The following is a 13,459-nucleotide window of genomic DNA, read 5'->3' as shown; positions in this document are numbered from 1 at the left end:
TAGCATTTAACATAGAACAAGTGATGATACATTATTATGTGAGCTGCACATCATCACTTTGTCTGCTAACCATGTTTCAAATGTCACTTTGTTTTTAATGTACTTATTTATTTACTATAAGTCCAAAAGAAGTTATTTTTCCAGTGGGACTCCTTTATCTCATGAAGTTTTACTTTACCCATAATTACCAATATATTTCTTCATAATGATTAAATGGTAAGAATCCAGCACTCAGTAGCAAACTACTTCTCTGAGGAGTGTTATTGTTAGAAACAATGGTATGATTTGTGACATTGTAGCTATTTTTATGGACTGCTTGATACAGAACTTTGCCAAAACAAATTGCAGTGTAAGTTTTCAAAATAAACAAAAAGAAGCACAGTTAGGAAGCACTGCTTTCTCTGATATATCAGGCCTCAAATGAAAATCCTAAATGGTGTATTTTTTCCCATTTAATGCAGCTGCACAATGTACATCCCATTTTGTGCATGGAACTACAATCTTAATACATTTGAGAATGTTAGGTTTTCTGCATAGAACACAGAACTTATGATGAAGTTGTGCAGATATGTTTTATCAGAATGCTTTAAGCAGCATTCATACAATATAATTGTGACACATATGTAGATTGAAGACATGAAAAGATGACACATCTGCTTTTACTGTCCTCAGTTCAAGTTTATGATAATTGTTCGTAACACAATTTTAACTTGTAGAATTCCTTAAGACCTTTAATGAATGGGAGTTGAGAATAAGTCAGTAGATGCAGTTTATAGCAGTGATAATTATTTGAAAAAAACGTGCTTCTCTGTGTTAATTCTTTAAGGGTATCTCTAAATCTCAGTAACAGCAGGTGGCAGCATCTAACCGATTTTTAGAAAGCTAAACAGGTTTACATCTGATTAGTATTTGGGAGAAAGAAATTCCATGGCTGTAAACTAGACTGGGTAGTTCAGAGGACATCCTGAGAGAAGGCAGTGACAAAGCAGTTTTGTATTGTTGCCAAGAAAACAACATGGATGTGCTCATGTAGTCAGTAGGAGTCAGGCTGAGTTAAGAGGAGACTTTATGATGTCTAAAGGCTTTAACTATGACTGTTAGGCTGGGACGAAGAACATGCTCGATTTGTTTTTATGTGGAAACTGCTTTTTGGACTTTTTGCTTGTATCTAAAAAAAAACGAAGCTTTGATTTTGAGTTTTGATGATTAGTATATTATAGCTTACAGAAATAATGTTTACTATGGTCTGAATTAGAGTAAGAGATTAATGTATTAATTCCTTGCATTTGTATCTGTGCTGGAAAAGGTCAGAAGTCATTCTTTTTGTATTTCTATCTATTTCTGTACTTTTTAGTTTGTCATTTTTCTTTTAGTCTTCTCTCTGATCTTTTCTATATTTTGTATTTTATCTGTACTTTGAAACTTTAATAAAGTGTGTATGTGTGTGTTTATATATATAGAGAGAAACAGACAGACAGACAAAGGACACATACATGGTCCAGGTGGTGTTTGTTTATACCCACACAATGAGTTTATGCTTTTTGATTCTTCAGTTTTTAATAAAAAAGATAAATGCCATGGCAATGACTTGTTTAAGCTAGAGTTATTAAGTGTTTGCCTTTTTCTATGAATAGGAAAAAAGCTATTTTAGAATTCAGTTAAAATTATCTTACAGGGATATTTGCCTGTAGATCTAAAATAAGAACAGTTCATGCTGTATCCTGGACATATTGGCATCTTAATTCATGAAGTTATGTTTTGTTTTTCAACCCCAATAAGATTTGACTAATTGGGAGCAAATATGCAGAGCACTTCAAATTATCTGTGGCTTCTATCAGACATCCTGGGACAAGGAGCTACTGCAAATGTTTTCCGTGGACGACACAAGGTTCGTATAAAGATAAAAATCCTGCCAGTTGAAAAGATTTTTGCTTAGACTTTGGGTAGGATCTTTCCTTAAGTTTTCATATTGAATGGCATCTCTGTGTTTACCCATCAGAGGTGAAGCGATGTGTCTTGATAACAACTGTACTGTAGCTTTTGTCAGATGAATATTCTGTATAACTTCTTAAAAAATGTTATAAACATTTCATTAGAAATTTAAATGGACAGGAACAAGAGTTGTTTTCCAGAGATCATCATTTTAATGATTTTGGGCTCTTTCTAAATAAACCATATATTTCTTACAGAAAACTGGAGACTTGTATGCTGTCAAAGTATTTAATAACTTCAGCTTCCTTCGTCCTTTGGATGTTCAGATGAGGGAGTTTGAAGTGTTAAAGAAACTAAATCACAAGAACATTGTCAAATTATTTGCCATAGAAGAAGAGGTAATTATTATCTATTGTGTGTATATTTTACTGAGGAGCAATTGATGTTTTACAGTTTGTATGTTAGGTTTCAATATGCAACCTTTTTTTCTTAATTATATGTTGAGATGCACAAGAACAAGGATGATGTTCAAATATAATAATGGTAATGTTATAAAAATGAACTTAATCTCCCTGTTTCCTCTTTTCGAATGGCCACAAGAAAGAGATTAAAAAAATTCTACATACTTTAAATTGGCTACAGATTAATGTATAATTCAGTGCCTAAACTGGTTGATCTTAATTTTGTTTAGTGAAAGTAAGTAAAGTTTTTGCATTGACTTGTTTCCATTAACCTTACTTAAGATCAATAATAATTTGTTTTGATTCAAACAATATGGCAAGCTGTCATTAAGATGAAACAAAATCGAAAACTTCTCAGTTCCAGAAGAAGGAAAGGGGCTAGAGACCCCAAGAAGAGACTGCACTTGGTTTTGTAATGCTAAGTGTTTGACACTGAATCCAAACCCACAATATGCAACCTTTTCTGATATTGTTTGTGCAGAATTGCACGATTAAATTAATTACATTTCAATTAATAAACTATAATCAAGGAAATCCTTCTCTCAAGCTTTGTTCATAGGTTAGCTCATTAGTCTAAAGCATAATTTATCTTTCACTATACTTCTGACTTTGTAACTTCCTCAATGTAAATTAAAACTTTTTTTTTTCCTAGACAACTTCTAGACATAAAGTCCTTGTTATGGAATTTTGTCCATGTGGCAGTTTATATACAGTTTTAGAAGAGCCATCTAATGCCTATGGGTTGCCAGAAACAGAATTCTTAATTGTATTGAGAGATGTTGGTATGTGAAAGTTATATCCTTAGATTCTAAAATGTTTGTTGTACTTGTTCCCAACTTGCAGCCTCCAAGAGTTCTTAGACGGTGATTTTCATTTTGGGATTTCTGGCCCAATAACACCTGAGGACTTAAAGTTGAAAACCACTAGTATAGTGTTTGGGTTTGAGTTTTGGCATGCTATATTCATCTACTTTACTTAATTAGAATGTGTTTAAACTGTACATCGTATAAAATAACAATTTGGGTGTAGTTTCATTTAACTGCAGTATATGCACATTTTCCAAGCTGTGCAGCAGGAGTTTACTTCTAACATGTAAAAGTGTGAAGCATGTAAACCACAAACGTATGTTCCCACAATAGCCAGATTCATTCATTCCAGGTAACTTTATTGTAGCAGTTGTGTGCTTGCTTAGGTAAAGCAAATGCAGACAGGGTGACACATACCTCAGTTATATCTAGGTTAGATATATCTAAATAGTTTCATTTAACTAAATATCTAAATAGGATGTATTCTTGGCAAGATTTCAGAAGTGGTTTGCCATTGCCTGCTTCCTACGGTGGAGAGAGAGTGACTGGCCCAAGGTCACCCAGCTGGCTTTGTGCTTAAGGTGGGACTAGAACTCACAGTCTCCTGGTTTCTAGCCTGATGCCTTAACCACCACACCAAACTGGCTCTCATTCTCTCTTAGGCATACCATATCTGGGTTGCAAAATTCCACACAACACTGTATGGTGGCAAAGACAGCTTTCTGTATCTTTTTCCTGCCATTTGTGGTTTTCTAGATTTTTTGTAACCGAGGTAGAATATGCCTGTCTGCCTCTCCTCATTCCTGCATAAGAAGGAGAGGTACTAAGAAGAGGACTAAACCAGCCAGCAACCTGGAGGAGCCAGTAAGGTCTCTGAGGACTCCTACTTACAGTGCATGCTATTGCTGCTTGACAATAGCCTTGTGAGTTGTAGCAGCAACAGTGGCTCTTCCCAAATGGCTCCTATTTGGGCCCAATGCTTAGGCTATCATGTCTGAGTTGCAAAGGCGGAAGTGATAAAAGTGTAGTAGTGTAAATGCATCTACAGTCATATTTAACAGTAATAAGTCCACTATACTTAGTCAGACTGAACATCTACAGACTTGCACTGTAAATAAAATTGCTTTTCTGGCAGTGGTGTTTTTGGAACATTTGTTTCCATAAATTATCTTTTCTATACCTCAGCTTGTCGCTGTTGGTAATACTTGATCAAGATCTTAGAGTGCTATCATACATGTTAGAAACCAAATATTTGAAGTCTTGTTTCAGATATTTACTCTTTTTCAAAAAACGTTTCTTTGGTATAGATAAGATTCCCATCCCATCCGAATAATGCATTGGGGAAGTCATGCCTCCCTGTCTCTTGACATTGCAGGACATTAGAATCTGCCTTTGAGTGTGAACATTAGTGCAAAATCACATTCTAATGTTGAGCTTGGCCAGTTGTTCATTCCTTCTTGGCATTTACTAATACATAAAGAAATAGTAATTGAAAATAAGTATGCACTCCCATAATTGTAATAAGGTATCATGTTTCTTATCAAACCTACATGATTTTGCAATCTACATATATTTATTTTTAATTTATTGTTTAAGTGGCTGGTATGAATCATCTTCGAGAAAATGGAATAGTGCATCGTGACATCAAACCAGGCAATATAATGCGTGTTATAGGTGAAGATGGTCAATCAGTTTACAAACTGACAGATTTTGGGGCTGCTAGGGAGTTGGATGATGATGAACAGTTTGTCTCCCTCTATGGAACAGAAGAATATTTGGTAAGCCCAATATTTTTTCTTTTCTGTAATGACTGCTAGGTAGAATTTTTATTCATGGTTTATTAAACGAACTATAATGATCGGTTTGAAATAATACTGAACTATAATGGCTGGTTCACAAACAACAAGCAAACCAAATTACATATCAGTTTTTAAAAGTCCAGGATCGAAATTCACAAGAGGATCATATTTTAGAAGGCACAGGTGAATCAAAAGGTGGTTTTGTGCCAAAATTATCACAATAGAAGCTCAAGGCAAGTCTGCCAAGCATTCTATATAAAAAAATATTCCATTAAAAAAATCTCCCTAATTTCACTTGTGTAGAGAAGAAAATCTCAAATGAATGTGACCAAATTTGTTTTAATTATTCTTTCTTTTGACAAGATAATAGACTGTGAGCCTTGTTCATGTTAGAGTTTGTTTTGATACAGAAAGCTACTGTCAGGGTTGGTGGTAGTATATAAAAGCCAGTAGCTTCTGTTTATGGCAAGTCTTGTTTGCCTCATTTAATTTGTATTCTGCCACTATGGCATTTTTGTGAAATAAAATACTCAAGCCTGTAGAATTTCACCCTTATATTGTAAAAAAAGTGTTATATTCTATTTTATGAAGATAACATATAGCAAGTTATGACCTCTGGTGCTCCGTTGCTAAGTGATGAGGTCATAAAGTGCAACCACATCACTTAGGGACGGCAATCCCTGCAGTCCCGGTTGCTGTTACTAACTGAATCCCATGGTCGTTAGGTGAGGTAGCTTCTTGCCGGCTTCTCCCAATCAAAGTCAATGGGGAAGCCAGCAGGAAGTTGCAAGTCCCAGGCCTGCAAGTAGGTAAGTAGTTGCTGCTGGGTGGGGGAGGGAGTGTGGGGCTGGGCAGGGGTGTAGGGGAAGGTCAGGGAGGGTGCGCATGTGGTTTGGGGAGAGGGTGCAAGGGGTGCATAAGAGGTGCTGTGCAGGTTAGGGAGTGTATGAGTGGGTGTGCGAGTAGCCTGCACAGCGCGAGCACATGGTGTGGGGAGAGTGGCAAGGGTTCAGAGGGTGTATGAGAAGTATTGCACAGGTTGGGGAGGGTGTGTGGGGGATGTGAGTAGCTGGCACAGTGCAAGCGCAGAGGGGCTGGGGGAAGGTGCGCATGTGGGGAAGACTTACCCCAGCGACTTGCGATCTTTCCTGCTGGTTTCCCTTTCTGGGGAAGCCAGCACAGAAGGTTGCAAATGGCAATCCTGTGATTGTGGGGTGCTTGGCAACCAGTCGTAAGTGTGAATGGGTTGCCGAGCACACAGATCGCAATCTCGTGACCCTGGGGGTGCTGGGACAGCCGGAACTCCAAGGACCGGTCATAACCACCATTTATTCAGTGCCGTCGTAACTTCAAGCGGTGTCAGCCTTCTCAGGCAGACCAGACAGGAAACATGATCAGATGAGCTAATTCTACTTTATTGTAAGGCTACGTTAACAGAATCTTCCAAGTCTGAAAGTACAAATCTCCTGTCATCTCTTTTACAGCCTGATACATTAGGGAGGTTCCTTTCTGAGTTTCTTCCTTTGCCTATTATGCAGCTGTGGGCTATGCCCCCTCTTATCTGATCATTCCCTAGGCAGAATCTCTTCCTCCTGTCTCCCAAGGTCACTCCCACATACCATTACATCCAGTCACTGAATGAATGGCTGTAAGTCAAGGACTACCTAGGTGAGGGACACTTACTCCTGCCACTTGCTAGTTTTCCTGCTGGCTTTCCCTTTGACTTTCTGGGAAAGCCAGCATGGAAGGTTGCAAATGGCAATCGTATGATTGTGCGGCACTGGGCAACTGGTCTTTTATATCTTGCATTGCTTTCCCTTTTTGCACCCTAGCATCCTGACATGTACGAGCGAGCAGTATTGCGGAAAGAGCACCAAAAGAAGTATGGGGCAACAGTTGATTTGTGGAGCATTGGAGTGACCTTTTATCATGCTGCAACTGGAAGTCTACCATTTCGACCTTTTGAAGGGCCACGTAGAAATAAGGAAGTGATGTAGGTAATTTAGAAGAAATCTGTCTACAAATTGTTCTATCAACCAAATTATCCACATAAAATTTGAGAAAATACAGACAATATCTAGAAAGGTTTTCTTTGGGGATTCTGCTACACTTTTGTATTCTTACTATGTTATTTGCTTTGCAATTTATTTTACTTCTTTTTGATATGATGTAACAAATATAATTTGTAACATTGCTAAACCCAGAAAGTACTGCCTTTAGATATGTAGAACTGATGTTTTCTAGTTGTGTTGAAGGCAGATTTCATTTGGCATATTTACAAAGCACAATGCTTCTGTTTATGTCTGAATATTAGAATGTTGAGAGCATGTAGGACATACCTGGCTTCCAAAGACAATATTATTAAAATATTGTTGGCTGGCCTAAGTAGGCAATTTGGGATAGATTTAATGTATCAGTTCCAGAAATATGCAACTGAAAGACATTTTGTTTATGGCAATGCTCTCCATATTTGTTGGCCTAGGAAGAGATATTCGTTTGCAGAAGAAAGTTAACATAAAAGAGCTCTGCTCTAAATTAAAAGCCTGTGATCATGTTTCTGCAGTAGCTAACCAAATGCCTATGGAATAAATATGAGTAGAATAATAGATTCCCACTCATCTTCACTTTCTAATGATGGAGGTGATATATAAAATGAGAGACACCTAATAGCTGTTGTTTTATTATAATTTTAAAACCCAACTCATAAATTACTGTTTTGTTATGGGAATTGCCAAGAAAGTTTTGCTGCATTTAATATGAGTCTATTACAATGTTTCTCAACCTTAGCAACTTTAAGATATGTGGACTTCACCTTCCAAAATTCCTCAGCCAGCATATCTTAAAGTTGCTAAGGTTGAGAAATACCCTTAAAGCTTTAATATACAGTATTTTCACCTCAGCCAAAGTTGTCTGTCTGGACAAAATTACTTTTGAGAAACAACCAGGCCATTGAATTATGTACATATTATTTGCTTTCTTCAGTTTGAGGTAGAGTATGATACTTCAGTAACTACAGATGATTGAGGCAAACAAATGATCCTCTTTTGGATCTTCACTTTTTGCAAATGAAATTCTATTTACGAAATGCTTCCACTGCAAGAATGAGAAGTAGATCTGATTTTCACCAGTTCTTTTGTCCCATGTTCCTCTTGAAAAGAAGCTCTGGAAGATTGGTGGGACACCTGGAGTGGTATAGGAAATGTGGGGACTGCAGATGAAAAAGAGATAGTGGAGATTGCTTCTCTCCTTCCTTTTAATGGATTTCTGCCCACACTATACAAGTAATCCTCAACTTAACATCATTCGTTTAACAACTGTTCGAAGTTGCGACAGCACTGAAAAAGTTACAACCATTTCTTGCACTTACAACTGTTGCAGCATCCTCACGGTCACATAATCAAAATTCGTGTGCTTGGCAACTGACGTGTATTTATGACGGTTGCAGCATCCCAGGGTCACATGATTGCTATTTGTGACCTTCCCAGCTGGTTCCTGACAAGCTAAATCGGTAGGGGACCGCATGATTCACTTAACAACCGTGGCAAAAAAGATCGTACAATTGTGCGCAACTCACTTAACGACAGCACTGTTTAGTGACAGACGTTCTGCTCCCAATTGTAAGTTGAGGACTACCTGTAAATAGAAAGATCTCTATCATTACCAGCAATAATCCAATATAGAAATATATATTGGATTTAATATTTAATAAATTTAATAAATATTGCCCATGTATTGTCTCATAGATACTAGTTTTAATATCTGTATGTATAAATCAACTGAACATTTTTTTTAAATACTTTGTTCAAAATTTGTAATGGTCCCAAACTTTCTCTGTTTATACAGGTGATAAAAAATGTATTCTTCCCTGTTATAGTTGGTAAATGGTTCAACAACAGTTAACATGTCACATCTTTGGAAGTGTAATTAGTTGTTCTATATTTCACTGGTGTACTGGAAAGCTGCCTTTGTTTGGAATTCACATTACTATTACATTGTTTTATTATAGAACGTGTTTGCTGATGATGGTATCTCTTATATTTCAAAGGTATAAAATTATAACTGGAAAGCCTTCTGGTGCAATATCTGGAGTACAGAAAGCAGAAAATGGTCCCATTGAATGGAGTCGTGATATGCCTGTTTCCTGTAGTCTTTCTAAGTAAGTTTTGTCAAACCATTGATTTGCTTAAATAATCTAATACTGATTCCCACGTCTCATAAGATCTCATTTGAGTATAAAAAAATTCTTGTGTGATTTTAGCAATTTGGGGAAGAGGTGATGCACAGGGCTTGAAATGATTGAGAATTCTTTCTTAGACTAATCTGCATTGCTGGATTATGGGTGGAAAAGAGGAGAATTTGGGTTGCAGTAAGATTTAATCTTTCTTCAGTAGTATTGCTTGAACATAAAGAGTTTTTGCATGACTATACTATTTTATTCATTATTTACTTATTATTGCAATTTATATGCCACACAATCCCAGAAAGACTTAAACTTTTCAAGTAGTATTTATTTATTTATTTATTTATTTTTATCCTTCCTTTATTATTTTATGAATATAAATATACTCAGGTGTAGGTTACTTCTACCTGAAAGTAGATAAACCATGATCCTAATTAAAATCCCAAGTTTATCTAGCTTGTAATGCTTTACTCTATTCTTGAAGGACATTTTTATTTTTCTTGACAACAGTCAAACTAGGGAAACTACCTGTTAATGAATGAAGCAAATATATAAATTATGGTATGCAAGCCACATCCTAATTTGGTAACTCAATAACCAAGGCAGCACTTAATTAGTAAAATACACTATGAAATTGGCACAATATTACTGATTTACTAAATATTACTAATTTAGTAAATTTTACTAAAATTCCATAATTTTAATTTCCTTTAAAGTAAGTGCCATTAGAATTATAATGCTCCTTCCCTTTTTCTTTTGTTGGGCTATCAGAATAAATTATGTATTATTGAATTCTCCAGGAACTCTTAAACAAGTCCAAGTAGCCTCAACAATGGTCTAGAAAGAAGGCTTGTATTGCAATTACAAAGCAAATGCATGTCTTATAGTAAGCCTGCATCATATTGTGCTGGATGTGAACTTAAGTTTACCATTCCAATCAAAGGTCACTATCTGTCTTGCCATTAGAAGAGGGACAAAAAACATTTTGATGGTTGGGGCCATGATCTTTTTTCATTTTTTGACATGATTGAGGACTACAGAGGATAGAGGTAATGATGTCTTAGAGGGGGCAAGGCTAGGATTTCTATGCTAGCTATGCTCTGTAAGGGGTTTGTCTTTTTTTTAGCTTTGTTGTGCTTTCCATATCATTTAGATGCCTATTATGTGTTGTTTCTATAAGACATGCATTTGAAAATTGGCATGTAATTTCATATCTGTGATTTATCACTGAATATCAGCTTTTCAAATGGTTTGCCATTGTATCTCAGTAGCACAATTTCAGTAAGCTCAATGGACTGGATAAAGAACTTTGGAACTGTATTGAAACTAAAGGTTGTCTGGTAATGGCGAGGGGATTGATTGACTGCCAACAAGTTAGTTTTGATTCTTAGCAGTCACATAGATAGATATTCTCCAGCATGTTTGTATATATTAAAAATTAGAATATTTAAGTTTGGCTGAAGGAGAAAGAATACCCTCATACTTTATCCAATGTAATATTTGTTTTCTGTGTAACTTTATAGGGGGTTGCAGGTACTACTCACACCTGTCCTTGCAAATATCCTTGAAGCGGATCAAGAGAAATGTTGGGGATTTGATCAGTTTTTTGCAGAGACAAGTGACATACTTCATCGGATAATTATTCATGTCTTCTCTCTTCAACAAATGACCGCACACAAAATTTATATTCACAATCATAATAAGTAAGTATTTCTGTAGTTTTATTTTCTTCATAAATCAACCACTAGGTCTATGGTCTCTGTTTGCCTTTAAACAGAATGTATTTTTCTTTTCTCCCCTGCCCCTCTGGATATTTTAATGCATTAGGAGCTCTTTCTTAAATACGTTTTTTTTTCCATTTTAACAGTGCTGCCATATTTAATGAACTTGTCTACAAACAGACAAAAATACCTTCACACAATCAAGAATTGATATATGAAGGCCGGCGTTTAGTATTAGAGCCCAGCAGATTGGCACAAGTTTTCCCTAAAACCACAGAGGAAAATCCTATCATTGTAGTAAGCAGAGAAGCTGTAAACATCATAGGATTACTCTATGAAGAAAGTATGATGGAGTCTTTTTTTTTTAAGTATTAAAAATATTTTTAATTGTATTTAATTTGTAACTTTTTAAAGCTACACTAAAATATTTTTTCATATGTCTTTAGCAATTATTATTTTTAAATAATAATATGATTATTTTTTTACTGTTGTATCCCTCAAAAGCATTGCCCTGATGTTTTCTTAAGTAGTAATGCCTTTATATTTCTTAAGTAGTTATTACTGTTCATCAGGCCACATCAATTAATTTTTCCTTGGCTGTGAACAGCTAATAATTTAGTATAACTGAAGGTGCAAATATGATCTACAAGGTATTATTGAAACAAGTATAGCTTTAAATAAATATAATTGTAGGATCATAGTCATATGTGTTTGTTTAAGTTTTGAATGAAAAGTAAAGAATCCTATGTCAGACTTAAGTCTGGTGACTATGTGGGCATGCCCATGTAGATTTCTTGGCAGGAAGTGATTTGCCATTGTCTTCTTCCAGGATTTTTTTTTTCAATTTCAGCTTTGAGATTTGCTTGTGTTTCCCATCCAAGTAATAGCCAGGTCCAATCCTATCTAGCTTCTACTGAGATAGGCCAAGGCCCACTAAGCACTTCCATCTGATGTGGGCAAATTTTGAATTAATTCAATTTTTATTTGGAATGTATCCTGACTCAAAATTCTATTTCACTTATAGGATTATATGTGTAATTAAAAATTAAATGGGGGATTTTTCATTGGAAATTAATTTCTAAAATAATTAATTAGCTTTTATTTCTGTTTGAGAAATGTCTTAGTCTTGAGTTGATACAACATTCCATCTTCATGCATTTCAAAAAGGATTATTACTTATTTATCTTACTTTTTACTATCATTCAAGTTACCATAACAGCGAATTTTCAAAATAAAAAAATAAGCAGTTCTGAAAACACAGCAAAATACTATAATAAGAAAGCAGAAATTACATAAAATAAGCAGCAGGGGCATCACCTGTGGTCAAAATCCGCAAGATGATGAATGCTATCTTGTGATCCAGGCCCATTCCTCTACTATCTCCATCATTCATTGAACACACATACAAAAGGAGTGGGACTTGGATTGTGACACTGTACCCGCCATCTTGCAAATTTTGACAGATGCAATACCCTGTGGCAACCCCTGGCCAATAACAGTCAATTTGAAATGTAACAATACCACTTAATAGAATGTAAATGAACTTTTACAAATAAGGTAGAACTTAAGAAGAATAGTTTAATTTACCATGCATTCCAATATCTAGTTACATGGACATAGCCCCTAAGGCCTGTTTCACATATAACAATAAACCTAGATTTTTTTTTCACCAAGATTTATTTGTTGAACTAGTTGTAGTAAGCTGATCCATGCAAAATACCATGTTATAATGATGATGATGATGATGATGATGATGATGATGATGATGTTGGTTAGCGTTAAATGTTATTTTTAAATTTATAAAAATATTATTTGTATTTTTAAGTGCAGTAAATCACCTTACATGTTGCATGAACAAAAAGGCAAGATGCAAATCTGATAAACACAAATACTCGGAATGCATAAGTGCCAGACCAACAAGCTTAGTTTGAAAATACATAGAATTTTATTCATAGCTTCCAGTCCTATGGAACCTTAAATCTATTATGTCCATCTATTACTTCTAAATAATGTTCAACAGGTTCTAGCACACGTTTCATACATTTTGAATCATTTTTGTGTCTGAGTGTTTCTGAAAGAGTTTAGTTTTACAGATAGAGTCAGTAATTTCTATTCCATATTATGAAAGTCCAAAAATTCTTCTATTCCAAGTTGAGTGTAAGAATTAATTTTTCCTTTGTTAGGAGCAGCTAAAAATATTCTGGCAAACAAATGGACGCTAGTAGAAAAGGCTGTTCACCATTATATGATTTTATTTTAAAAAATGGAATAGTTAAGAGATTAGTTGGAAAAATAAATTCTATTTACAATGAATTCATTTTTTCCCAAAACCATTCTGTGATGATGCTTATAATAGTTCCTCTGTTTCCATTTTCTCAGATTATATCAAGGATGTGTTCAGGTTTTTTTTTTTGGTTTTTTTAAATTCTGACTTTGTGTTGCTTTTAATTTTCTTTTTTAACCTTCTGCTCTATTCCAGTTTTACTTCCTAAGGTTCATCAACGTTATGACTTGGACAGTGATGCAAGTATGGCAAAAGTGAGTATCTCATTAATTATAA

General features: G+C 35.3%; 1 protein-coding gene across 3 annotated transcripts in view; it reads left to right on the top strand.

Annotated features, from left to right (window-relative positions):
- TBK1 (TANK binding kinase 1) overlaps positions 1-13,459 on the top strand; it is a 30,909-nt gene that overhangs the window by 5,289 nt on the left and 12,161 nt on the right. For 2 of the 3 annotated variants that reach the window (XM_063309253.1, XM_063309251.1), the window contains exons 2-10: positions 1,780-1,888; positions 2,190-2,330; positions 3,046-3,175; positions 4,796-4,977; positions 6,831-6,991; positions 9,044-9,154; positions 10,702-10,881; positions 11,046-11,242; positions 13,379-13,437. In XM_063309253.1, the coding sequence (XP_063165323.1) occupies positions 1,802-1,888; positions 2,190-2,330; positions 3,046-3,175; positions 4,796-4,977; positions 6,831-6,991; positions 9,044-9,154; positions 10,702-10,881; positions 11,046-11,242; positions 13,379-13,437 (1,248 nt within the window). In that variant the 5' untranslated portion in view covers positions 1,780-1,801. Of the gene's footprint in view, positions 1-461; positions 520-1,779; positions 1,889-2,189; positions 2,331-3,045; positions 3,176-4,795; positions 4,978-6,830; positions 6,992-9,043; positions 9,155-10,701; positions 10,882-11,045; positions 11,243-13,378; positions 13,438-13,459 lie in introns of all 3 variants that reach the window. The other variant, XM_063309252.1, reaches the window with a different exon arrangement.

This window comes from Candoia aspera, chromosome 7, assembly GCF_035149785.1.
Source record: "Candoia aspera isolate rCanAsp1 chromosome 7, rCanAsp1.hap2, whole genome shotgun sequence".
Taxonomy (NCBI): Eukaryota; Metazoa; Chordata; class Lepidosauria; order Squamata; family Boidae; genus Candoia; species Candoia aspera.
Note: the sequence above shows the minus strand (reverse complement) of the source record. Positions and strands in the feature narration are given on the sequence as shown.